This window comes from Girardinichthys multiradiatus, chromosome 14, assembly GCF_021462225.1.
Source record: "Girardinichthys multiradiatus isolate DD_20200921_A chromosome 14, DD_fGirMul_XY1, whole genome shotgun sequence".
Taxonomy (NCBI): Eukaryota; Metazoa; Chordata; class Actinopteri; order Cyprinodontiformes; family Goodeidae; genus Girardinichthys; species Girardinichthys multiradiatus.
The window spans coordinates 27,614,791-27,639,127 of record NC_061807.1 but is presented as its reverse complement, the minus strand read 5'-3'; the positions used below and the strand labels follow the sequence as shown (position 1 = coordinate 27,639,127).

General features: G+C 43.5%; 1 protein-coding gene and 1 long non-coding RNA gene across 3 annotated transcripts; one reads left to right on the top strand and one right to left on the bottom strand.

Moving 5' to 3' along the window:
• Positions 1-1,276: 1,276 nt before the first annotated feature.
• On the top strand, positions 1,277-16,444 carry pcolceb (procollagen C-endopeptidase enhancer b). Of its 2 annotated transcripts, none has more exons than XM_047385171.1 (9): positions 1,277-1,423; positions 2,469-2,577; positions 4,652-4,910; positions 5,152-5,276; positions 8,890-9,026; positions 9,124-9,929; positions 10,020-10,100; positions 15,420-15,590; positions 16,087-16,444. In XM_047385171.1, the coding sequence occupies exons 1-9, from the start codon at positions 1,329-1,331 to the stop codon at positions 16,215-16,217; spliced, it is 1,914 nt and encodes a 637-aa protein (XP_047241127.1). In that variant the 5' UTR covers positions 1,277-1,328; the 3' UTR covers positions 16,218-16,444. The 2 variants fall into 2 exon arrangements, with proteins under 2 accessions (XP_047241127.1, XP_047241126.1); XM_047385170.1 differs by having other exon boundaries at positions 10,017-10,100.
• Positions 3,086-22,390, bottom strand: LOC124880214. The gene is made up of 2 exons (XR_007041265.1): positions 20,408-22,390; positions 3,086-3,760 (listed from the first exon to the last, which is right to left on the bottom strand). It is a non-coding gene; the product is annotated as an uncharacterized LOC124880214 (long non-coding RNA).
• Between the last annotated feature and the right edge of the window lie 1,947 nt (positions 22,391-24,337).

The following is a 24,337-nucleotide window of genomic DNA, read 5'->3' as shown; positions in this document are numbered from 1 at the left end:
TGTTGGATCTGAACCTCTGGGGTCAGGTTCAGGTTCTGAGTGGAATCAGTTCTGGGCAAAATATCAATATTTCAATTTTTTGACCTCTGAGACTCTTTGTTATCACTCTTGTCTTGTGACACAGTGCTCCTTCATGCAGGGAAATGCACAGGTCATTACCAAACTGAATGTGGTTTGTTAAAGAGATTGCTGTTAGACGATGTTTTTATCTTGGGTGGAGTGGTGGGTAAGCCCTCACATGGATTTTTGTGTTGGCTTACATGAGTCATGGTAGTTCTCACTTCATTTCTTATTTGGACAAATAATTTTCCACATGTCCCAAACAATTACAAAGTGGATTGGATTAAAAGAAAAAGTCTGCCCTTGTACTTTCTGCAGAAATATTAGTTTGTCCCGGATCTCCTTCTTGGACAGCAAAAGACATTTGTGGCCATCCTGCAGCATAACTTATGAATGTGAAGTTCTTGATGGTTCAGAAAACTGTGCTTGCAGGTGTGTAAGACCATTTTGATAGAAGACAAAAATTGTATCAGCAACCTTTGTCCCTTTCTTTCAGCCAATGAAATTGATAGGGGGATTTAAACAAGTCTTTTCCACAGCTTCACCTGTGCTTAAAATGTGACTAAATTAAAATTAAGTCGCCGCAGTCTATCCACCATCTGTTTACCTGAGGTAGGGTTGCAGACGTGTCGTGTCCAGGATTGAAAATGTTCTGGCGAATCCAAGGATGTTCCCGGGAAAGAGGGAATCTATTGTTCCAAAGGGGTTCTGAATCTGCCCCATGATCTCCTCCAGGTGCAGACCCCATAACATCCGAAAGGATGCTTCCATGGAGCATCCTGAAAAGATGCCTGAACTGCATCAGATGACACTTATTGATTCAGAGGAGCTGCAGCTCTACTATAACGTCTTCCCGAATGACATAGTTCCCCAACCTATCTCTAAGGGTGAGCCCAGCCACCCTACAGAACATGCTCATTTTAGCCACTTGACTCACAAAACACAGCATTTGTGTTGGAGCCAAATTGATGAGAACACATCCTTATTGAATTCCATTACTACAACTGTTAGTCATTGACAGCAAGCAAGCACACAGTGTAGATATGCTGTAATTTGGGCAAAACACACAGGATGCTTGGCGGGGACTCCGTAAATTTATATTTACCCCATCTCCTCCGTCAAACAACCTTCACTCAGCTTTTCTTTCATCATTACCGCCTCTCCCCTCCCTTTCTCAGCCTCACCCTCACCCTCTTTCCACGCCTGTGCCTGAGTTCTCCCTCCTTTCTCCCCCTCTGCCTTCTCTCCTACTCTTTGAGGACAGCAGGATGGAGGACAGCATATTGACTGTGTGTCTTGTTGTCATTTCTTTGGCTTTAGGATGGACTGAAGGGCAGAGTCAAGCTAACAGCACAGATTTAAGGTAAGAGTTAATATCTGCTGATACCATCCTCCCTCTTATAGTTTGTTTTTTAATTGTTATTCCTCCACGTGCACAAGTGGCGAGCCATTTTCAAACTTAGAACTGGGAGTCTGTCCTGATTTCTTTATTGGGATTACTGGGAGTGCAGTGGAAATGAAGGGTTTCAATGTTAGGAAGACGTGGCTAGCATCCCGTAAACATGCACAGAGGAAAATGACATGTTGGAATTGATGTGGTAATTAAACTGGGCACATTTGCAAACGCCTTTGGATTTGGTGACTTTATCAGAGTTTATCAGAATTCTCCATTTTTTGAGCTTAGTTTATGTTGTTTATTAAAGCCTCAGCGACGCCTGGCCTTTCACAAACACCCAGGGTGTAAATTGAACACAAGCAACAAACAAATACTTGTGGGCGGCTAAGCTCCAGAGGGTCTGAAGGGAGGGACTTTAACCACTGGATAGCACAGTGGCTGTACAGCACCACAGAACACTCACAACACACGAAAAAGAGGGAAAGAGCAATGATTTCAGTATAACAGAAATTTGAAAACATAAACAAATATATGTATATTTATAGCAATACATTTTACTGGATGACCAGCTACTGGAGAAGTCCACGACTGTCTGTGCACTGTGGGTGCAGCAAAATTAAAAGCTGAAGCTGGCCGAACTTTGATGTGTGTTTATCTGAGTGTGGAGGGGTGGGTGTGTGTCACCACGCTCCATGTGTGAGCAGTCTGTTACGCCGCAGTTTGAAAGTGCCTATTTGCCGCAGAAAAGTGTGTCTCCTGTCAACTTTCTTGTGGTGCAGTCTGTACACAGCACACATACTGTATATGTATGGTAGCGAGCTGGCCTGGTTGGACCAAGCTTTAGTGAAAACATACCACTTCCAGCTCCCTCTAGCCTCGAAGAACACAGGCTGCCACTGTTACATACACCGGGTGTATTCTGCTATGTGTACATGCAGAGTTTAACCTGAAACCTTTTCAGTATGGCGGATCAGGGAAGAAGCATTTCTAGTTTTTCTCCTCTCTTTTTCAGGCCCATGTTCCCCTGCGGAGGTCACCTTGTCACAGACTCTGGCATCGTGGCCAGTGAAGAGTTCCCCAATTACTACAAACCCAATAGTAAATGCACCTGGTACATTACTGTGAGTGAATCGATTTTACTTTTTTAATTTCAAAGCTCTTGGGTATGTTTTATGCTCCTTTTTTCATCAAACAGAAATTCAAAATTCTCAGAAAGTATATTTTATGCATGGACAGTAGAGACAAGCTGTCCTTTTCTGTCCTTAAAGACCTGGATGTATTGTCCCTGATCTATACACTTGAATCAAATTGCTGATTTATCTCCTATCAACAGGTTCTGCAAGAGTCTGTCAATGAGCTGCTCATTTAATTTGAGTGCAAAACAGATAATGGACCTAGCAGAAAAGAAATTAGAGGACAATTCTTACAGTTTATCAGGTTTTTTGGCAAAAACCCAGGGGACATTACTGTCACAGACTTACGACCAACAAAATAACAATCTGAGTCACAGAGATCTGTCATCCTGATGATCGCTTTTTGTATGCAAATATTGGTAGTAAACCAGCAAAGCAAAGGGTGTCATGAGTTGTTGTTGATGAGGACCCAAACACAGGCAGGAGGCAGGTAGAATCATGTGAAAGTGTAGTTTTAGAAAGTAGTTGCGACAACAAAAGGAGAATCAAGACAATAGCAGCACCCTCCCCAGCGTCAAAAAACAGACCACCTGTAACTAACCTGAAGAAAGGGGCCTCTGTAGGAGAGACTGAAAGAAAAAAATATTCAGGAGAGCTCTGGATTCTCTGAAGGTCATTAAATCCAATGATAGAGGTTAGGAGGCCATAATAGCATAGGAAGTAGGAGAGGATGATTATTCTCAACCACTTTTGAGAACTCAGCAACAGTCAGTGGATGAGGCGGGTCATCCTTGACATCCTCAGGAAACGCAAGAGCTTTGAGAGATGGGTTGTCCCCACCCCATTCTGGAGACTCAAGAAAATTCCTGGACGCTGGAGACTTAGAGGGAGTTAGAGCTCTAAAGGCTGCAGGAGAGTGTTGAAGAGATGTTGGGTCTCTGAGGACTCCAGGAGGTGCCGGGATTCTAAAGATTCAATAATAGATGGTGGAGATGATGACGACTCCAGAGACAAACACAGGAAGTAGAGGAGGTTGCAGAGGCAGGTCATCTTTGACGTCCTCTTGAATTATATGGGGGGAATTATATTCCAGGGGGTTCTGGCGGTGATGAAGATGGCTGTTCTGATAGTAATCTCTGGAGAGGATGGAAGTGCATACTCTGGAGATTACCTAGATGATGGCGAGACAGGAGAAAAAGGAACTGTGAAAATTATGGTCAAATCTGGTGAGAAGATTGAGATAAAGACCTTGTAGGTGTTGGTGGAAATAAAGGCATTGCATGCAAAGGTGGAGATGAGGACGTTGCAGGTATCGCTGAAGATGAAGACTCTGCAGGTGACACTACAGATGAAGAGACTTCAGGTGATGCTGGAGATGGAAGTGATGTTGTCTCCCATTTAAGCTTGGGATTGCTGATTTAAAATCTTAGGTCTTGATGATAGTGTATCTAAACAAATTAACAATCTTGACACAGATAAACGTCTGACACATCATAAGCAGTGAAGGGCACCTCTGGGCACAGCTGGACATTAGAAATTATTAGAAAATCATGAGTGAGGGAATGTGATTAATTACATTTTCCTCACTCCCCTCTCTCTCATGTGTGCTTCCAGCACGTTGTGTGACGTCTAGCTTCTTGGGACCTGTAGTCTGTCTCAGGTGTGGACACCCACTACAACAATAATGTATCCCACACCCTGAATATCTTATTGGCATGTAAAATGTAAGCTCATGACTCCTGAAATGAAATGGACAGCAATTATTGCATTCCAGGCAGTCCTATGCAATCCCACTGGTATTGTGATGACAAGGTATTTGTGATATTGCGCATCTGGGCTTAATTGACTGTTGGTTTGATGCACTTTACCACATTTTGGTTGTTATTAAATCACCACCGTAGTAGGATAGTATTTGTAGGATATTATTATTATTCCATGACAAAAATGTGTGATTGCGCTTTTTTCCATTTAAAACCAGCATTGGATATATAATTATAAACAAAAATATCCACTCGAACATTTACTCCTAAAACTTTTCTTTTGACCTTTTCTAACACTCCAGGTTCCAGAGAGTCATGTGGTCATGCTGTCTTTCCGCCTCTTCGACATGGAGGCTGACCCCACCTGCCGCTACGACTACCTGGACGTCTACAACGGTCACTCGCGCCTGGTGCAGAAGTTGGGCCGTTTCTGTGGGACATTCAGGCCAGGCGCCCTTATCTCCACTTCCAACACCATGATGCTGGAGATGGTGTCTGATGACGCCACTGGAGGGAGGGGATTTCTTGCTTCTTTCAATGCAGGGAAGCCACATATGGAAGGTTTGTACATCTTAGCTTTTATCTGCTGACCTTATACAGTGGTAGATTTTGTAGTTTTATGAGTAATGTTTATGAAATTATCTTTGGGAGGAACAAATTGCAGCTCTCTTTTTTTATATCACAAAATTACAATTTCTGTAAAATCATCTCATCTTGTAAGAGCAGAGCCACCAGCTCACCAATTCATGATGTGTGCATGCATTTAGCCTGGAAAAGAGCATTTCCTGTTTTCACTTCACAGAGGACCAGTTTTGTGGAGGCCGTCTGACCAAACCACAGGGCTCTGTAAAGACGCCCAACTGGCCCAACTCGAATTACCCAGCAGGTATCAGCTGCTCCTGGCACATCACCGTAGAGCCGAGCAATGTAAGCTGATCATTATGCACTGAATGGTGATGGTAATGTAATCAATTTACCTTTGACCTCAGACTAATAAACAAACCGCCACAGGTCGTAGAGTGGAGGTGTTTTTTTGGCTTGTTTACAAATGTTGCATGATAGTGCCCCCTGGTGTTCTTCGTGTTATCCAGCAGAAACATAATTAAAAAAATGGACAGCTCGAATTATCTTTGAATGGTGTACTGTCCTCAAGAACACCATGAAAGTGTGGTGTTGGGCTCAGGAATGTACTAATTTCTGCTGTTGATTGCGTAAAACTAAAATTGAATCTAATAAAAATAGTGGACTATTCTCTCCAAAATTATACAAACGTATAATGTTGTGTACTAATTAAACAATTATACCTAAATGAACATAATACAAGGTGTATGAAATGGTAGATGGCCCCTAAAGTTCCACATAGATAAAAATATTATTTGTCAAAGCACAGAGAAGGCCAAGGACTATTTGTGGTTAAAATCAGCTTTATCTAAACTGCTCTTAAACTGGCCTTTGTGCTATTTGGGAGTTAACACTTTATTGTACCACATATTCAAAGTTTGTAAACTAGAAGAATTGATTTCCATAAAGCTCTATTTAATTTTCTTAGATGGAACTTTTTAGGCTTCATGGGTAACAAATCATACCGAAGGGAAAATAACTGCAATTTTCCACATTTTAGGTAATGCCGAGTTGAAAACACAAAATATCTCATAATTCCAATAATCTTAGTAGACTGTTGATGCTGATTTCCTCAGCTGTAAGGTCAAGGTGGGGCCCTATAATAAACGCTGTAGCGAACACAGCTAAGCCAACTAAGCTTTTCTTGTAAGCAACAAGTGTGCAGAAAATTACTCGATGATAGTTAAAATAAAAAGGAAATAATATCTAGTGAGAATGATAACAGTGGCTAATTTGTTTTTAATAGAGAATGTGTTAACATGATGTACCTAAAAAAAATGTTTAAACTGATTTCTCAAACTAGGTAGTCCAGCTAGCGGATAAAACAAAGCAACAATTATTCAAGCCATAATTTCAGGTTGGAAAATCAAACGGAAAGCAGGACCCTGACCTCAAAATCCAATATGGTTGTCCCGTGTCTAAATTGAAGTGATAGGTGCAGTGACAAACTATGCCATCCTAATAGTTGGTCGTCATTGTGCTTTCAACAGTTGGTGGTTAAAGGGTTTATGCTGTTTTGGATTATTATTGCTGTTTTAATAATAAATTGGAGAGCAGGGCATTTGAGTCCTGGAGAGACCACAAGTACCCTGGTTCAAATCCCACAGCCTGCCACTCTGGGTCCCTGAGCACGACCCTTAGCCCCTGAATGTCCCCTGCGCGCCGCAGAATGGCAGCCCACTGCTCCCTAAGGGATGGATTAAATGCAGATGGTAATTTCTCCATTGTGAGATCAATAAAGTCAAAATTATTATTATTATTATTATTATTGGCTTGTTTTGTTAGTAGTGGTACTCTATTCACTGCCCACAGAAGTTAGCAAATAGCAGTGGACTTCCAGTTGAGTTGAGTTGGGTGTGGTGTCCTTTTCTAAATCAGAATTACTTCCAAGGTAAATGGGGAAATGGTATATTTAACTTTTCAAACATTTAAATATTTACAGATGGCAGTTGGGGTTAAGAAATGCTGGGCCAGATATTTAATGTATGTTGGAAGCATCTATACACATCTGTAACAGTGACCTTTACACTTTTTGTTAGAAAATGAATATTTCCTGATTGATGGCCCAACTTTGGAGCAGTTAAAGCTGTAAAATAGTTTGACCATATTGTTTCAATGAGGGGCTGCACGGTGGCACAGTTGGTAGCACTGTTGCCTTGCAGCAAGAAGGTCCTGGGTTCAATTCCTGGCCGGGGGTCTTTCTGCATGGAGTTTGCATGTTCTCCCCATGCATGCGTGGGTTCTCACCGGCTTCCTCCCACAGTCCAAAGACATGCCTGTTAGGTTAATTGGTCACTCTAAATTGCCCTTAGGTGTATGAATGAGTGTGTGCATGGTTGTTTTTGTGTTGCCCTGTGACGGACTGGCAACCTGTCCAGGGTGGACCCTGCCTCTCGCCCATAGACTGCTGGAGATAGGCTTCCCCGTGACCCACTATGGAATAAGTGATAAAAAATGACTGACTGACTGTTTCAATGAGTAGCCACTGGAAGTCAAACCTTTGTAGTTATCTGCTGTATTTTAAGAGCATCTAAAAAAAATCATGTGAACAATTACATATTCCCTCTGAATTCACTCAGTTTGAAATATTTGACTACAAACCAGGTAAAAATCATAAAAATCCTTTGAAACATTAAAGGTAATACACCTGTAAAAACAAATAAAATGTCTCATGTTGAAATTTGTTTGATACAGCACCTTGCAAAAGGATTAATAGCCCTTGAACATTGTGGTGACCTTAAAGTAGGGTTACTTTATAAAATAATATCCTATGCAGAAGTCTCAATTACAGTTTGGCACAAGCCATGTATGGAGAAAGAGCAAACATGTGGTTAAAAGTGCTCTGCTCTATTGCGGCTAAAACTGAAGATTTTGTTCCCACTGCAAATTATTCTGTCTGGAAGGAAATTAACACTGCATATTGCCTCGAACACACCACCCCCAATGTCAAACATGGCGGTGGCAGCATCATGCTGTGTGCTTTTCTTGAGTTGGGACAGGAAAGCTGGTCATATTTGATTAGACAGTGGATGAAGCTAAATACACAAAAGACAGGCCGATCCTTGAAAATAAGCTGTCAGAGCCTGCATGTCCTAGTCAAAGTCCAGACCTAAATCAATTTTAGAATCTATGGGAAGATTTGAAATTTTGTGTTTGATGCTTGCCATCTGATCTGACTGAATATGTGTGGTTTTGGAAAGAAAAATTGACAAAAATCTATCTTCTAGATGTTTAAAGCTGGTAGAGAAAAACACCAAAAGGCTGTTACAGAGCATGCAGCTGTAACTGCCATAAAAGGGTCCTACAAATAGTATTTTTTTCTACTTCAAATTTATACACTACTACTACTACTACTACTACTAGTACGCTGGTCAGTTACATGGATTCCCAATAACATATGTTATACCTAATGTAATTAAATGTTAAATATTAATATCTGCAGTTTTATAGTGACAATATTTTGAATGCAGTTCAGGAACTTAAATTTCAGTTGGACTTTATGTGCAGCTCGGTATGTCGTATACGGTGGGTTGCCGTTGGAGGAGAAAACTGCAAAAATATTTGTGAAGAGGCCCATCAACAGGGAATGTTCTTTCTAATGTACATAAAGTAACGTGGAGGTGGATTTGTGAGAGAAAGAAAAAGTGTGACAGTGGCCCGGTAATGAAGGTTAAATGAAAGAGTTCATTGAGTGTCTGCAGGTGCGTTCATGCGGGCCAAGAGATTGACCTTAAGGAAACGGGGGGAGGAACCAAGGGCAATAGAAGTAACCAAAAGATCCACTGTATTTCCATACTCCTCCAGAACCACCTCCCTGTGGCTGGACTGTACTCACTTCATGAAAATCATGAATGAATAAACATGCCTGCATCATTCCCTGTCATTAAGCTTATAGTTTGTGTTGCCATCTGTCTTCCAGGTGATTGAAGTGAAGTTTGAGAAGCTGGATTTGGAACCTGATATGTACTGTCGCTATGACTACGTGGCATTTTTTAACGGCGGAGAGAACGATGACTCCAGGAGGATTGGGAAATTCTGTGGAGATAGCTCACCAGGGTGAGATTATTGAAAATAAATTAGTTTTACGATAAACTAAATTGTTTGCATTTCCTAGGAATGTTTTACCTTTGACATTTTCTCAATCTTTATGTAGAAATATAGTGACAAATGGCAACGAGCTCCTCGTCCAGTTTGTGTCGGATCTCAGCGTGACCTCAGATGGGTTCATGGCCCACTACTCCAGTGTGCCCCGTGAGTCCCGTACACCCACAGCCGGAGGTGACTTCATCCACAGACCTCAGCCTACTTCCAGGCCGCAAAAACCAACAAAGCCAAGGAAACCCATCAAACCAACACCTAAACCGACTACCACACCAGCTCTGAAACCAACTCCTAAACCATCTTTAAAACCAAAACTTAAACCAGCTAAAAAACCATCTTTAAAACCAATTAAACCCACTTTCAAACCCTTGCTGAGACCAACACGTAAACCAACCACTAAACCTTTCAAACCAAACATTGAACTTATCTCTAAACCAACTCCTCAACCACCCCTTAAACTGAGACCTGGGATTCGTTCTAAATCAACCACTAAACCACTGCTGGTAAAGAAACCTCCACTTCGCAGACCTACTCCCAAGCCTCCGGTAAAGCCCACCTCTAAACCCAAACCAGCAAAACCCACACCCAAGTTGCCGGTAAGAAAACCCACAGCTAAACCTGGAGCTAAACCTAGACTCAAAGTAATTAAGCCAACACTCAAACCAAGAATCCTGGTCAAACCCTCGCGGAAACCTTGGGTGAAACCTAAGCCCACCATGAAACCCCGAGTCAAAACTGTCAAGCCGACCCCAAAGAGTGGATTCAAACCAACAATGATACCTAAGATTAAACCCAAACCAACACCTAAACCAGGACTGAGCAGGACCGTGACCAAAAAGCCCGTTGTCAACCAGATATGTGAGTGAAATACTTTGTATCTGTGTTAGTGAGCATGTTACTTAAAGTACTTCATGTTTGTATGTGTGTTGGTGTGTACATTTCCAGCAGCTTTACCTCTCAACCCACTGTGTACACAACCCTGTGCGAGGACAGGAACTCTCCAGTCCAACTTCTGCCCGCATGACTTTGGTGAGCAGCAACTCAAGCGCCTTTGCAAAACATATTTCTTTTACAGACGTGAAAAAAATAATTAGACAGCCTATTAAATATTTGTAGTAAATACATTTACCAAGAAATGCTCAAATATTGATTTTTAATCTCTTTTATGTCTCTGGCAATTTTATTTAATTGCATATAAACATTAAAAATTAACCTTGTATTACTCATTCAACAAAATCCATCCACAAAAATGTGCGTTCAAGATGAGGAAAACGTTAGGACACTCTACCCCCTAATAGCTTGTGTTGTCCTCCTAGGTTAATAACTTTAGTGAGATACTTCTTGTGGGCCCCTCCTTGAACCGCCACCTTAACGTGGTGGAGGGGTTTGAGTGCTCGAATGATCCTAGAGGCTATGTTGTCTCGGGCTTAAATGCCCCTGATAGGGTCTCCCATGGCAAACAGGCTCTAGGTGACGGGTCAGACAAAGAGCGGTTTGAGAATCCCTCATGATGACTACAGAATCGAGGCACGTGACGTCGCCCGGTATGGCGGAGCCGGCGTCCCACCCTGGAGCCAGGCCTGGGGTCGGGACTCGTCGGAGAGCGCCTGGTGGCCGGGTTGCTCCTCGCGGGACCCGGCCGGGCCAAGCCCGAACGAGTGACGCAAGACCATCCCCCAGTGGGCCCACCACCTGCAGGGGGAACTGTGAGGGACCGGTGCAAAAAAGATTGAGCGGCGGACACAGGTGGAGACCTCGGCGGCCCGATCCCCGGATGCTTAGGCTGGCTCTAGGGACGTGGAATGTCACCTCGCTGGGGGGGAAGGAGCCTGAGCTGGTGCGGGAGGTCGAGAGATATCGACTAGAAATAGTCGGGCTCGCCTCCACGCACAGCGTGGGCTCTGGAACCCATCTCCTTGAGAGGGGCTGGACTCTCTTCTACTCTGGAGTGACTCGCGGGGAGAGGCGGCGGGCCGGTGTGGGTTTGCTAGTTGCCCCCCAGCTCAGCCGTCTCGTGTTGGGGTTTACCCCAGTGGATGAGAGGGTCGCATCTCTGCGCCTTCTGGTTGGGGAGAGGTCTCTGACTATCATTGCGGCCTACGGGCCGAGTGGTAGTGCGGAGTACATGGCCTTCTTGGTGTCCCTGTCGGGGGTGCTGGATAGTGCCCCTCCAGGGGACTCCATTATTCTGCTGGGGGACTTCAACGCCCACGTGGGAAACGACAGTGACACCTGGAGAGGCGTGATTGGGAGGAATGGCCTCCCCGATCTGAATCCAAGCGGTGTTTTGTTACTGGACTTCTGTGCTAGTCACGGATTGTCCATAATAAACACCATGTTCAAACATAAGGGTGTCCATCAGTGCACTTGGCACCAGGACACCCTAGGCAGGAGGTCGATGATCGACTTTGTTGTCGTATCATCAGACCTTTGGCCGCATGTTTTGGACACTCGGGTGAAGAGAGGGGCTGAGCTGACCACTGATCACCACCTGGTGGTGAGTTGGATCCGCTGGAGGAGGAGAAAGCCGGACAGACTTGGCAGGCCCAAGCGCATAGTGAGGGTCTGCTGGGAACGTCTGGCAGTGCCCTTGGCCAGGGATGTATTCAACTCTCACCTCCGGGAGAACTTTGACCAGATTCCGAGGGATGTTGGAGACATAGAGTCCGAATGGACCATGTTCTCCACATCTATTGTCGATGATGCTGCCCGTAGCTGCGGCCGTAAGGTCTGCGGTGCCTGTCGCGGTGGCAATCCCCGAACCTGGTGGTGGACACCGGCAGTAAGGGACGCTGTCAAGCTGAAGAAGGAGTCCTATCAACTGTGGTTGGCTTGTGGGACTCCTGAGGCGGCTGACGGGTACCGTGGGGCCAAGCGTGCCGCGGCCCGGGCGGTGGCAGAGGCAAAAACTCGGACCTGGGAGGAGTTCGGTGAGGCCACGGAGAAGGACTACCGGTTGGCCCCGAAGCGATTCTGGCAAACCGGCCGGCGCCTCAGGAGGGGGAAGCAGTGCTTTGCCAACACTGTTTACAGTGGGGGTGGGGAGCTGCTGACCTCAACTGGGGACATTATCGGGCGGTGGAAGGAGTATTTCGAGGATCTCCTCAATCCTGCCATCACGCATTCCCTGGTGGAAACAGAGGCTGGGGACTCGGGGCTGGACTCTTTCATCACCCAGGCTGAAGTCACCGAGGTGGTTAAAAAGCTCCGCGGTGGCAAGGCTTCGGGGTCGGATGAGATCCGCCCTGAGTACCTCAAGTCTTTGGATGTTGTGGGGCTGTCATGGTTGACACGCCTCTTCATTGCGTGGCGGACGGGGACACTGCCTTTGGATTGGCAGACTGGGGTGGTGGTCCCCCTTCATAAGAAGGGTGACCGGAGGGTGTGTTCCAACTACAGGGGGATCACACTCCTCAGCCTCCCTGGTAAGGCCTACGCCAGGGTATTGGAGAGGAGAGTCCGGCCGATAGTCGAACCCCGGCTTCAGGAGGAGCAGTGTGGTTTTTGTCCCGGCCGTGGAACACTGGAACAGCTCTATACCCTCTACAGGGTACTCGAGGGTTCATGGGAGTTTGCCCAACCGGTCCACATGTGTTTTGTGGACCTGGAGAAAGCATTCGACTGTGTCCCTCGTGATGCCCTGTGGGGGGTGCTCCAGGAGTATGGAATCGGTGGCTCTTTACTAGGGGCCATCCAGTCTCTGTACAAGCGGAGCAGGAGTTTGGTTTGTCACCGGTCCTGTTCATAACTTTTATGGACAGGATTTCTAGGCGCAGCCAAGGGCCAGAGGGGGTCTGGTTTGGGGACCAGAGGATTTCGTCTCTTCTTTTTGCAGATGACGTGGTCCTGCTGGCCCCATTTAGCCAAGACCTACAGCATGCACTGGGGCGGTTCGCAGCCGAGTGTGAAGCGGCTGGGATGAAGATCAGCTCCTCCAAGTCCGAGGCCATGGTTCTCGACCGGAAAAGGGTGGCTTGTCCTCTTCAGGTTGGAGGAAAGTTCCTGCCTCAAGTGGAGGAGTTTAAGTATCTCGGGGTCTTGTTCACGAGTGAGGGAAGAATGGAGCGGGAGATCGACAGACGGATCGGTGCGGCTGTCACAGTAATGGGGGCGCTGTGCCGGTCCGTTGTGGTGAAGAGAGAGCTGAGCCGAAAAGCCAAGCTCTCGATTTACCGGTCGGTTTACGTTCCTACCCTCACCTATGGCCACGAACTTTGGGTCATGACCGAAAGAACGAGATCCCGGATACAAGCGGCTGAAATGAGCTTCCTCCGTAGGGTGGCCGGGCACTCCCTTAGAGATAGGGTGAGGAGCTCGGCCATCGGGGAGGGGCTCGGAGTAGAGCCGCTGCTCCTCCACATCGAGAGGAGCCAGTTGAGGTGGCTCAGGCATTTATACCGGATGCCTCCTGGATGCCTTACTCGGGAGGTTTTCTAGGCACGTCCCACCGTGAGGAGGCCCAGGGGACGGCCCAGGACACGCTGGAGGGACTATGTCTCTCGACTGGCCTGGGAACACCCTGGGCTCCCCCCCGGAGGAGCTGGAAGAGGTGTCTGGGGAGAGGGACGTCTGGGCGTCTCTGCTGAGTCTGCTGCCCCCGCGACCCGGTCCCGGATAAAGCGGAAGACGACGAGTACGAGTACGAGTACTTCTTGTGGGCATCTAACAGTGCCTGCTATCAAGCTGAGCAAAGTTTTCCCCACTCCTCACTTTCAGCTGGGAGATGTTTAAGTGGTTTACAGCATGTACCAATATATAATTTATACATCTCATAAATCTTTGGAGACACCTTTCAATTCATTACCAGACTCACAGACTGCTGCAATCGTCGTATTGAGGGCCTCAGACAGCTTTTTGCATCTCACCATGGTGTTCACTTTCACTTCAACTGTCAGAAGCACAGCAAACTAAATGTCTGTGGTTAAAGCAGGTCAAACCTCCTTCAAAATGATGGAGTGTGATATTAGCCATGTCATAGGTTTTTACAACTGTACATTCATTTGCAGACCGTTCTCTATATTTAGTTCTAGAGGTGTCAGACCATTTGTAGTCTTTAAATGCGGTCTGATCAAAAGTTCTCCAGGGTTCCTGCATGTCTTTTAAATGTTTTCTTTGGACATCAGTGTTATGTCAACACAAAGCAAAATGGGGCCAGTGTTTTTAGATCATCCCTCTTTAGGGATGGACCCAGTCATTAGTTGGAAATTTGGGATTTTTTTTTTTTACCAGCTACCAATCATAAAGGCAAAATTTGTTCCCTTTGTTCATTTTGTCCCTTTATTATTTCAGGCTTTTCAGTTTTTGCTCTCCTCATATCAGACCTTTTCAAGAACGAAACACAGCAGTGTTTCTTACTTTTTATACCAAACATGCATCAACTCATACCTGCCTTGATGTTATATACCTTCTCTGAGAACTAAAGATTTGAAGTAACTTTCTATACTTTACTCATAGTCTGCTGTAAGGAAATGTGGTTATGTGTCTCCAGTAAATAATGTCTTCTGGCAGAAGGTCTGCTTCAGAGTATTTTTCAACTCAACTTGCCTTAAGAGGGATGTGAACAAATGTAATTTAATTATGTGTAATATTTGGATATTTTATCATAATTTTATTTTTCATACTTTATCAAAATGCTTAATTATCAAGAGGAATAAACTGATATGCAATGATTAAGTACATGGGTATGAAAGGGAAGTACGTTGGGGCAAAACAGAATTCACTGGGTACAAAGTGACAAGCAGAGATGGACTCATTTTAAACATGGTACAACATTTTAATCAATTGTTAGTTTACATGGGCCCACCTGCAGTTACTAATGAGATCAGTGTTTTCCATTGGCTAAATGCAGCAAAGAGTTGGTACTGAGATAACCAAGGATTGGCACCAGTGTAGCTCTGGAACTGGTTTGGAGATAAACTCCCACAGTCAACTTAGCAACGTTTCAGACCTGAAATGTCTGCCTTTGGCCTGTGCTTGTCCATGTTTTCTATTTTTCAAGATTAAAAAACATGCTGTCAAGGACTAGACTGAAGTAGCCAAAGTTCCCAAAAATAAATCCTCCAGAAATTATGATCAAGACCGTTATAAAATACTACAAGAAACTCACTTTTTGGAAGCCAAGGCTCAAGAAATCAGGGGTGTTAAGGAAGAATTAGCATCATACTGTACCTCTCCAAAAAAAAAACTTTCTTTGTCCTGTGTTAGACATTCTTTCCTTTTCATAGGTCCCAACTATCCATCTTTTTTCCACAAATTAACATCCTCAGAACGATTCCTTCTCAGTGACCACATCTATCTCTAGAATCTTGCTGATTTATGTTTCATCTAACACTTTGTCTACCTTTCCAGTGATTACAGGAAAGGTGACCTCTCTGAATCCTGGTCCAAACAGCTCAGCAACTTTGGAGGTGTCCGTGATCAAAGTCTATAAGATGGGGCGCCTCAAAATCAACAGATCAGGACCCATCAAGTCGGTCACGCTGACCTCCGCCTGCAAGAAATGCCCTGGCATTATCAAAGGTATACCACAGAGTTGTGCGTTCACTGTGACTGTATTTCCAAATAACATAAGAAGTGCTAACATTTGGGTAAAAACTGGAAAACTTTGTTAAATGTTTTTGCTAATTCGCTTTGATTTGGCCATGTTACAGCATTGTTTCTGTCTCAAGGTGTGCTTCTAAGTCTAAAATATCCCAAGTCTATCCCGTAACTTAAGGTGTATTGTATCAGATAATAACTGTTTAGACTACAGACTGTGAATAAATGAAATAGAAATGTCTTCACTGTAGGGACTAAAAAAATATGCATATATATTTAAAAAGTTTTATTTTGGACATATTTTATAGGTGAGTTCATTGAATTGGGGTTCGCTGGGGTAGGGCCAACAATAATAATCCTACCTTGTAAATAACAGTTTGGGTAAACAAAGAAAACCCTCTGTACCTTAATTTTAGTGTCAAAGTCTAGAAAATTTTTCCCCATTTAGACATTTTTTCTCGGTTTTTCTTTCCTTCAGGTCGGAACTATGTACTGATGGGTAAAGTCGATGCCCTGGGTAACGGCGAGCTGAGCCCGTCCACCTTCGCCCTGATTTACCAGCCCGCACACGCCAAAACGCTGGAAAGCCTTTCCCGCAAACCATGCTGATGTCACAGCCTCATCCACCAATCAGATCCACAGCAGAGAAACAAAAAGGTTTTGGAAAAGTTTTAATAAGATCCTACAAGATTTTAACATATTACTAACATGAAAAGCTGTCACATTTTAAATATTCACTATTGAGTATCTCATTTTGTATTTTGTATGTAAATTATGTATGAATGAAAAAGTATTGCTTTGTTAAGGGATGCAAAATAAACACAGTTGTTGGAATACTTCATGTTTCTTCTGTTTCTGTTCTTAACCAAAAACAGAATGGTCTCATTCAATAGAAAGCAACAAAAGACCGTTTTAGAAGGCTAAATTTGTTAATCTAATAGGTCCAAAGTGTGGATCTTTTACATAGTTTTAATTGGAGTAAGTCAAATTTTACAAAATAAAAAAAGCATTTATTTGCTCTAATTGATAAGGTGGATTAAAGGGATGTAGGTTTATGGTACTTATGGGATTAAAAGAGACCTGGCCAATATAGGCGGCATAACTAAAAGCCATCATTGATAAAGCTACTCAATAAGACACACAATGGAAATAATGACAATGCAAATAATCAACATGTCAAAAATTTTAGAAATGGATTACTAAAAACAAGGACATGCGATGGAATCGACCTCGGACAAAAGGGATTTAGATTTAATAGCACTGTAAGTATTGTTCAGTGTAAAAGGAGTAGAAAAGATAATAGCTCGTCTACCAGTTTGGGCAAAAGGAACAGAAGCTACAGATAAAACCGAAACTGCAAGAGTAACAACTAGTTTCTTCATAGTGATATCAATTCACAAACCTAACAGATTTATCTAAAACAACTAATCCCTTGTATCGGGTCGTTGGCTCTGCAGCAATCCCTTGTCCTGAGCAATCATCGAGAGTGGAGAGGAACCACTGCCTTTCAACAGGACGGAACCTCCACAGCAGAACCAGGCTCAGCATGACCCAGTTGAGATGACACGGAAACTTAAAAAACACATGAATTTTAAAACAGAATATAACGGGAGTTGTCATTGCATTGCTGTATAAATGGACAGTAATTCATTACAATTCAGATTACTTATATAGTGACAATTTGCAGCAATAGTAAGTCACAGGATGAGCAGGTTCAAATCATCATCAGCATCTAAAATCCATTAAGTTCAACCCAGCTCAATCAACTCATACAGTCCAATCTGAACAAAATCATAATGCAGTCAGATTTGATTGTTGAAACTGATTTTGATTTATTCAGTTGGTAATATGTTAGCTATTAAAATAAGACCACTGTTTTCATAGCCATTGACTTTGCAGCAATCCCTCTACCCGAGCAAGTGCATGGTTGCGTCTGCAACAAACCACTGCCTTATAACATGAAGAAACCTTAAGCAGACCCAGAGTCAGTAATAACAGCCACCTGCTGCCACCTGCTGGGGGTATAGAGGACAGGAGGATGACAAACTTTGACATTGGATTTGGAGGACTTTCTATGGGAAAGAAAAACAAACACTAGGTATAGTTATTGGTAGCAAAGCTCCTCCAACGTACAGGAAAACCTAAGCCACTCTAACTACAAGCTTTATAGATCCTTAACCAGTGAAATGTCATCCTGATGCCCCCATAACCTCCAGCATAACTCTTATCTAAAGAATAAATAAATCTCCAATCACAGCTTCTGTTAAAGTGTTTAGGCCTAGTTCATAAATCTAGCATGTACAGAAAAAAGAGTTACTAATAAAACACAGAGCACATAAAGAGGAAGAGAAGGAGGTCAAAAGGCTGTTTGGCTCCACTTCCCATCTTGTCTGTCTGGAGTTCTCACTCCTCTCCCCGTATGCCCGCGAAACATCATCCAGTAAAAAATAAACATGTTAACCGATCACTTCATCAAAGAGTTGATATATACAAAATAAAAAACAAACAAAAGAAGGATATTTCATTTAAATCTTCGCGAATTTGTGCATTCTTATTTAACCATATATATCCATATAAATTAGCAGAAAAAGTTCCTGCTACATAACAGTTCCACCTCTATACTTAGGGTCTTTATAACATTTAGTTCATCCTCCTACTGTCAAATTATGCTGAGTATTTGTTGAACCAACATGTAGATAAACACTCGGAGGCAGCATGATGAGTTGAGGAGCTTTTCTTTAATAATAATAATAATAAGAAGAAGAAACAGGGACATTTTGCAGGGATAAGCCAGACAGGGAAACAGACATGGAACCAGATAGCAAACAATGAAAACCAGAGAGGATAAATACTGAGGAAGGTGGAGAATGGACTAATGAACTGAGGAGGCTAATCAAGGAGAGGATCAGGAGCAGTTGGCAGAAGGGAGCCTAAATAATACTGAGGGAGAGTGACTGATTAACAAAAATGAGCTGGGAGTGCAGGGAGGTAACAGGAAAACATTTAAATGAATTGAAGGAAGTAAACAATGAGACTAAGTGAAGAACATTAACAAGAGGCAACCAGATCTGTGAGGAAGATACAAACTAACACATCTAACCAGGGAAGTAACAAAAACTAAACAGAATGAATATAATAACCCTGAATGAACTGAAGTAAAGACATGAAGAACGTGGCAGTGTATAGAAGGTGAGCAGAACTCAAACCCGAAACCTAACACAGGCAGACTCTGACAACTAAGGTGTCAGAGACAAGAGACTACAGTTAAAGGTAAGGAGAACTTCTGCATCAAGGTTCTTGGAGTCTCATCACTGGAATCCTGAAAGAACCTAATTATTTCAGAGACGGTGAGATCCTCAATTGACATACTTAAACAATTTAATGCAAATTCACATTTGACACAAATAAATTTAAAATTAGCAGGAAGCTGAGAAGCGTCAGAGAAAGAAGAATGATAAAGAAATGGCAGGTAGACAGGATAACAGTAAGGATGTGTGTAGGCGATGGGAAAATTGCTCTTTCCCTGAAAACTCTGCTAACATATTGAGGCATACACACATTAGTAATCCTCCTCCTTACGACACCTTTTCAAAGTCTAATACCCCTTTCAATCCTTCTTCTGTTTCTTCTGTCTATGTCCTGATTTGCGACCTCTGACGGTTATGGTGGACCCTGTTTTAGATGACTGTGTCCTGCTGAGAACAGCCAGCAGCCTGACAGTACCTACTCTGTGGGCCCAGCAGCCTCCAACCCTCCAGCCGCGTCCTCTACAGCACCATCTAAACTGAAGGTTGATGACAGCCCCGAGCTCACACCTGCTGTACTGCACTGCACCTCTGGTCCTTCCGGTTGTCCATTGCCAGAACTGAAATTCAGCATCATAGCCAAGCATACCAGATAACAAACCTCTGGACTCACTTTCACTGCACTTATGGTGGAAGTAAGACCCCCTCACCTTGTTTTGAGACCTTGGACCTCTCAGGACATTGATGAAGGTGTGAAACACCGCCCTGACCCAGCTCAGTGAGGTGACATGTTCTCTACCGTTTTTACTGACTTTTGCAGAGAACCTCATCCCAATGGTGCTGAAATTCACAGAATCTTGGCGCACAAAATGAATGCATTGGACCTTGCTAAGATCCATGACAAACTCCTGGATGTAAATGCACACCTGGAAAACCCACAGTAGGATAATACTAGCCTGACATCTGCCATAAGGAAAGAGTTTCCCTGTCAGGGGCGGTGTAACGGAGGACCCCGGAATGCAGACGAGCAGGCAGCATGACGGTAAGTGAATAAACTGATTTAATAAATGAAACTTACTTCAGAAGGTGGTGGCAAATACAGGCATGGACAGGCTTGGCATGAACAAGAACTGGCAGAGAACAAAGTGACATGATCCAAAATGTTTCTGCGAGGAATTAACAGAACAGAGGTGTATATATGGAGCAAGAACAAGGTGAAAAGAGGAGACTGATTTGCTTAGTGCAGGTGAACCGAATAAAGTTAATTGACAGACAGGACAGGACAGAACACAAAGTGACTGGAGCAAAACAGAAATTCAAGGATACAAACTAATAGAAACATAACTAGAAAAACATGAAGCTAAAGCATAACCAGATCCAAAAACCTAACTTGACAAGACTAGAAGACAAAAACTAAAGCATTACCAGGAAAATAATAAACAGAAGCATGATTCAAAACTGTGAGAAACATATCAGGAAAAACCCACAACCAAAAACCAAACAACCCCAAATCATAACATTTCCCACAAAGATCAGCATGGGCAGCATCTATACCTGCAAGCAGAAGCCTGATAAGACCATAGATGAGTTCACTGAAGGAGTTATTGAAAAAGTGGCCAAGTACGGTGTCACACCATAGTCCACTGATTTGGGCCAGGAATCTGGAGTATTGGAAACTCTAGTTTGAAATGCCATCATAAAAGGACTGCTTCCACATGTAGCACTGCCTTTCAAATTTGCTTACATAGGTTGGGCTGAGCAACCTCGCCTCCCCAATGATCACGGAAAACTAAAAAGGACAAATCTGAAATAGAACTGCTCCTTGCTGTGATTGCAACATACCAGCACGCTGCACAGGGAGGGACAGGGAGAGGACGAAGCAGGTGGAGACATTGGAGAGGGCGTGGATGTAATAGGAGCAGATTCCTCTATAATCCTGATATCTGCTTTAGTTGAGGCCACTGGGGACAATGGAGAGTCAGCTGCCCCAATCCAGCCATTGCTCCGCCTTCAAAAGCTTATTGACTAACCAAGGCAAGGGGGACGGGCCACACCACCAGACAGCTAGTCAGAGCAGTACTGCACCACACCACACCCCCTCAACACAGACATCCACCCAAATCTCTCTCTATCCCTCCTACTTCATGCACACACAAATGATCAACCCTCCCTCTCTACTTCCTTTATTTCATGCAAGGAAGATCTGCGTTGTGACGACTGTGATGACTTGAGTAAATTATTATTAAAATTAAATAATTTTCAATGTTTGATCTGACAGTTTCAGATCAAAGAATATCATTTATTTAGACTCAGGAGCAACCTCTTCTGTTATTAAGGCAGGTGAATTTCCAGCACCTCCACAACATTCAATGGAAAGATTTGGGTTATTTTATTTCAGAATGTCAAAAAGAGTCAGATTGGACAGTGGTACCACAAAACCTCAACTCATGTTCTCTAAAAGACTCTGCAAAGAACAGGCCTTCTTCCTTAACTGTGGAGCTATTACCCACCACAGTACCAAATCTGAAACATGTTTTTCTTTTCATCTGAAACAGATCTGTTTCAGGTCACTGTGTATGTTGTCTGAAGTACTCTCTCCAAGTACTCCGGCTTCCTCCCAGAGTCGCTTGGTTGTTTGTCCTGTATGTGTCTGTATTGCCCTGCGATGGATTGGCAACCTGTCCAGGGTGTACCCCGCTTCCCACCCATAAACTGCTGGAGATAGGCACCAGCTTCCCCGCAACCCACTATGGAAGAAGCGGTAGAAAATGACTGATGTTGTCTGAAGTTCTCTATGAACTCTGGGCTGAAAGCAAATATGATGATGGGATTAAGTCAGGGCTGTGAACTAGTGACTGTAACCCCTAAATATAATTATTGTCCATGCAAGAAATAAGAAGACACATTAGAAGCATATCTTCCCTCTCTCTTTGTTCCACTTCCTGTCTGCCTACTTTCAAATAACAAAAAAATAACGGCCACTTTTGCCTGAATAAAAAATAAATGAATAAATAACAGTCTAAGCCTGTCATGAGTTCTGGCTTTGAATTTTGTTACCTAAAAATGAATAATGTAGTTAGTTACAAACCATAACTTGGATATTTTTTTTAGAGGTCTTCAAAAACATTTTTAGGGTTTAAAAGGTAAAACAATCTACACTACCTAGGAGTACAAAAGATAATTTCAAATTAATAATAATTAAAATAATGGGAGAGTTATCAGCGTGTGGATTATAAATGGGGTCCATGGAAAAAATGTTCGCCCCCAACTCCCAATAGTTTGAGAACTGCTGATTTAGAGGAAATTACTGCAGTCTCACTTGCCCTTTCTTAGCTTAAGGGTTTGCCATGGTTACAATACCAAGTACATGTTTATATATTAACTAAGAAAAGATAAAAACTCAAATTCATTTCATAACTCTATTAAAGGTTAATGAAACAGTTTAAAATTTTTTGTTTAAAGGATAATTGCTGATTTATTAGATTTGACACATTATCCTGTGAAATTAAAATAGCTAAAGTTGCTAAATATTCAAAAGATAAGGAATATACAGTACAGACCAAAAGTTTGGACACACCTTCTCATTCAAAGAGTTGTCTTTATTTTCATGACTATGAATATTGTAGCTTCACACTGAAGGCATCAAAACTATGAATTAACACATGCGCAGCACCCCATCACTCTCTTTCTTGGTCAAATAGTCCTTACACAGCCTGGAGGTGTGTTTGGGGTCATTGTCCTGTTGAAAAATAAACGATGGTCCAACTAAACGCAAACCGGATGGAATAGCATGCCGCTGCAAGATGCTGTGGTAGCCATGCTGGTTCAGTATGCCTTCAATTTTGAATAAATCCCCAACAGTGTCACCAGCAAAGCACCCCCACACCATCACACCTCCTCCTCCATGTTTCACGGTGGGAACCAGGCATGTAGAGTCCATCCGTTCACCTCTTCTGCGCCGCACAAAGACACGGTGGTTGGAACCAAAGATCTCAAACTTGGACTCATCAGAGTGAAGGTAAAAGGGCCAACAAGTACTAAGCATCTCTGGGAACTCCTTCAAGACTGTTGGAAAACCATTTCAGGTGACTACCTCTTGAAGCTCATCAACAGAATACCAAGAGTGTGTGGAGCAGTAATCAAAGCAAAAGGTGGCTACTTTGAAGAACCTAGAATATAAGACATATTTTCAGTTGTTTTACACTTTTTCGTTCAGTATATAATTCCACATGTGTTAATTCATAGTTTTGATGCCTTCAGTGTGAAGCTACAATATTCATAGTCATGAAAATGAAGAAAAGTCTTTGAATGAGACGGTGTGTCCAAACGTTTGGTCTGTACTGTATCTCTAATAAAGGACTGAGTAATGGCTCTACAGTGGAAAAGTTTAGGTCCAATTTGCACAGTTTATGCATTTAAATAACATTACAATTCCCATAAATGTGGATTTAGTCATTTTACGCAAGACAAGTCAAAATGATGTGACTCATTCATAAGCAGGATGCAGTCATCTACACCAACTGCAACCAGGAGATTGGACCAGCTAAGGAGGAAATTTCAAAGGTCCAAACATGGACAAGTGCTGTTCCAGGGTGTTGCTGGTGACTCAAACAGCAGCCAGCCACTGCAGATGGGTTCCTAAACCACCAGAAGAGTCCATTCCTGATGGATATCAGCCCAAGGCCAACGGGCTAGAGCATTAGGGTGCTCCAACGATCACAGGGTATAAAAAACAGAGATCACTTCTCACTTGTTACTTCAGATCGGAAACCCAAGAAGGACGATGACCCACCTTATGAAAGAACTGCAGACTAATCACTGGTGAGCGCATTGTAGTCGGCTCTGCTAAGTTTCAGGGAGTACGAAATGCAGATTAGGATGGAGCTCTGTGCTAGGTTCAAAGTTCAGTTTTTTCAGTCAACATTCCTGGGAAAGAATGACAATAGGGCTCATCTGAGCCATTCCCAGGCCTCTGGTGCTAGTGTGCCCATTCCTTCCAACCACACCCCTCCAGGTCTCACTGTCATTGCCAACGTGAGTGTTGAAGTCCCCCAGCAGAACAAGGGAGCCCCCCGGAGAGGCACTCTCCAACACCCCCTCCAAGGACTCCAAAAAGGGTGGGTAGTCTGAACTGCCATTTGGTGCATAAACACAAACAGTCAGAACCTGTCCCCCCACCCGTAGGCGGAGGGAGGCTACCCTCTCTTTCACTGGGGTGAACCCCAACGTACAGGCGCCACGATGGGGGGGCAACAAGTATGCCATCACCAAGGGCAACTCCAGAGTGGAAGAGTGTCCAAACCCTCTCAAGGAGACTGGTTCCAGAGGCAGAGCCGTGCGTCAAGGTGAGCCCGACTATTTCTATCCATAACCTCTCTACCTCGCACACCAACTCAGGCTCCTTCCCCACCAGATCGGTGACATTCCACGTCCCAAGAGCCAGCTTCTGGAGCCGAGGATCAGACCACCAAGGTCTCCACCACA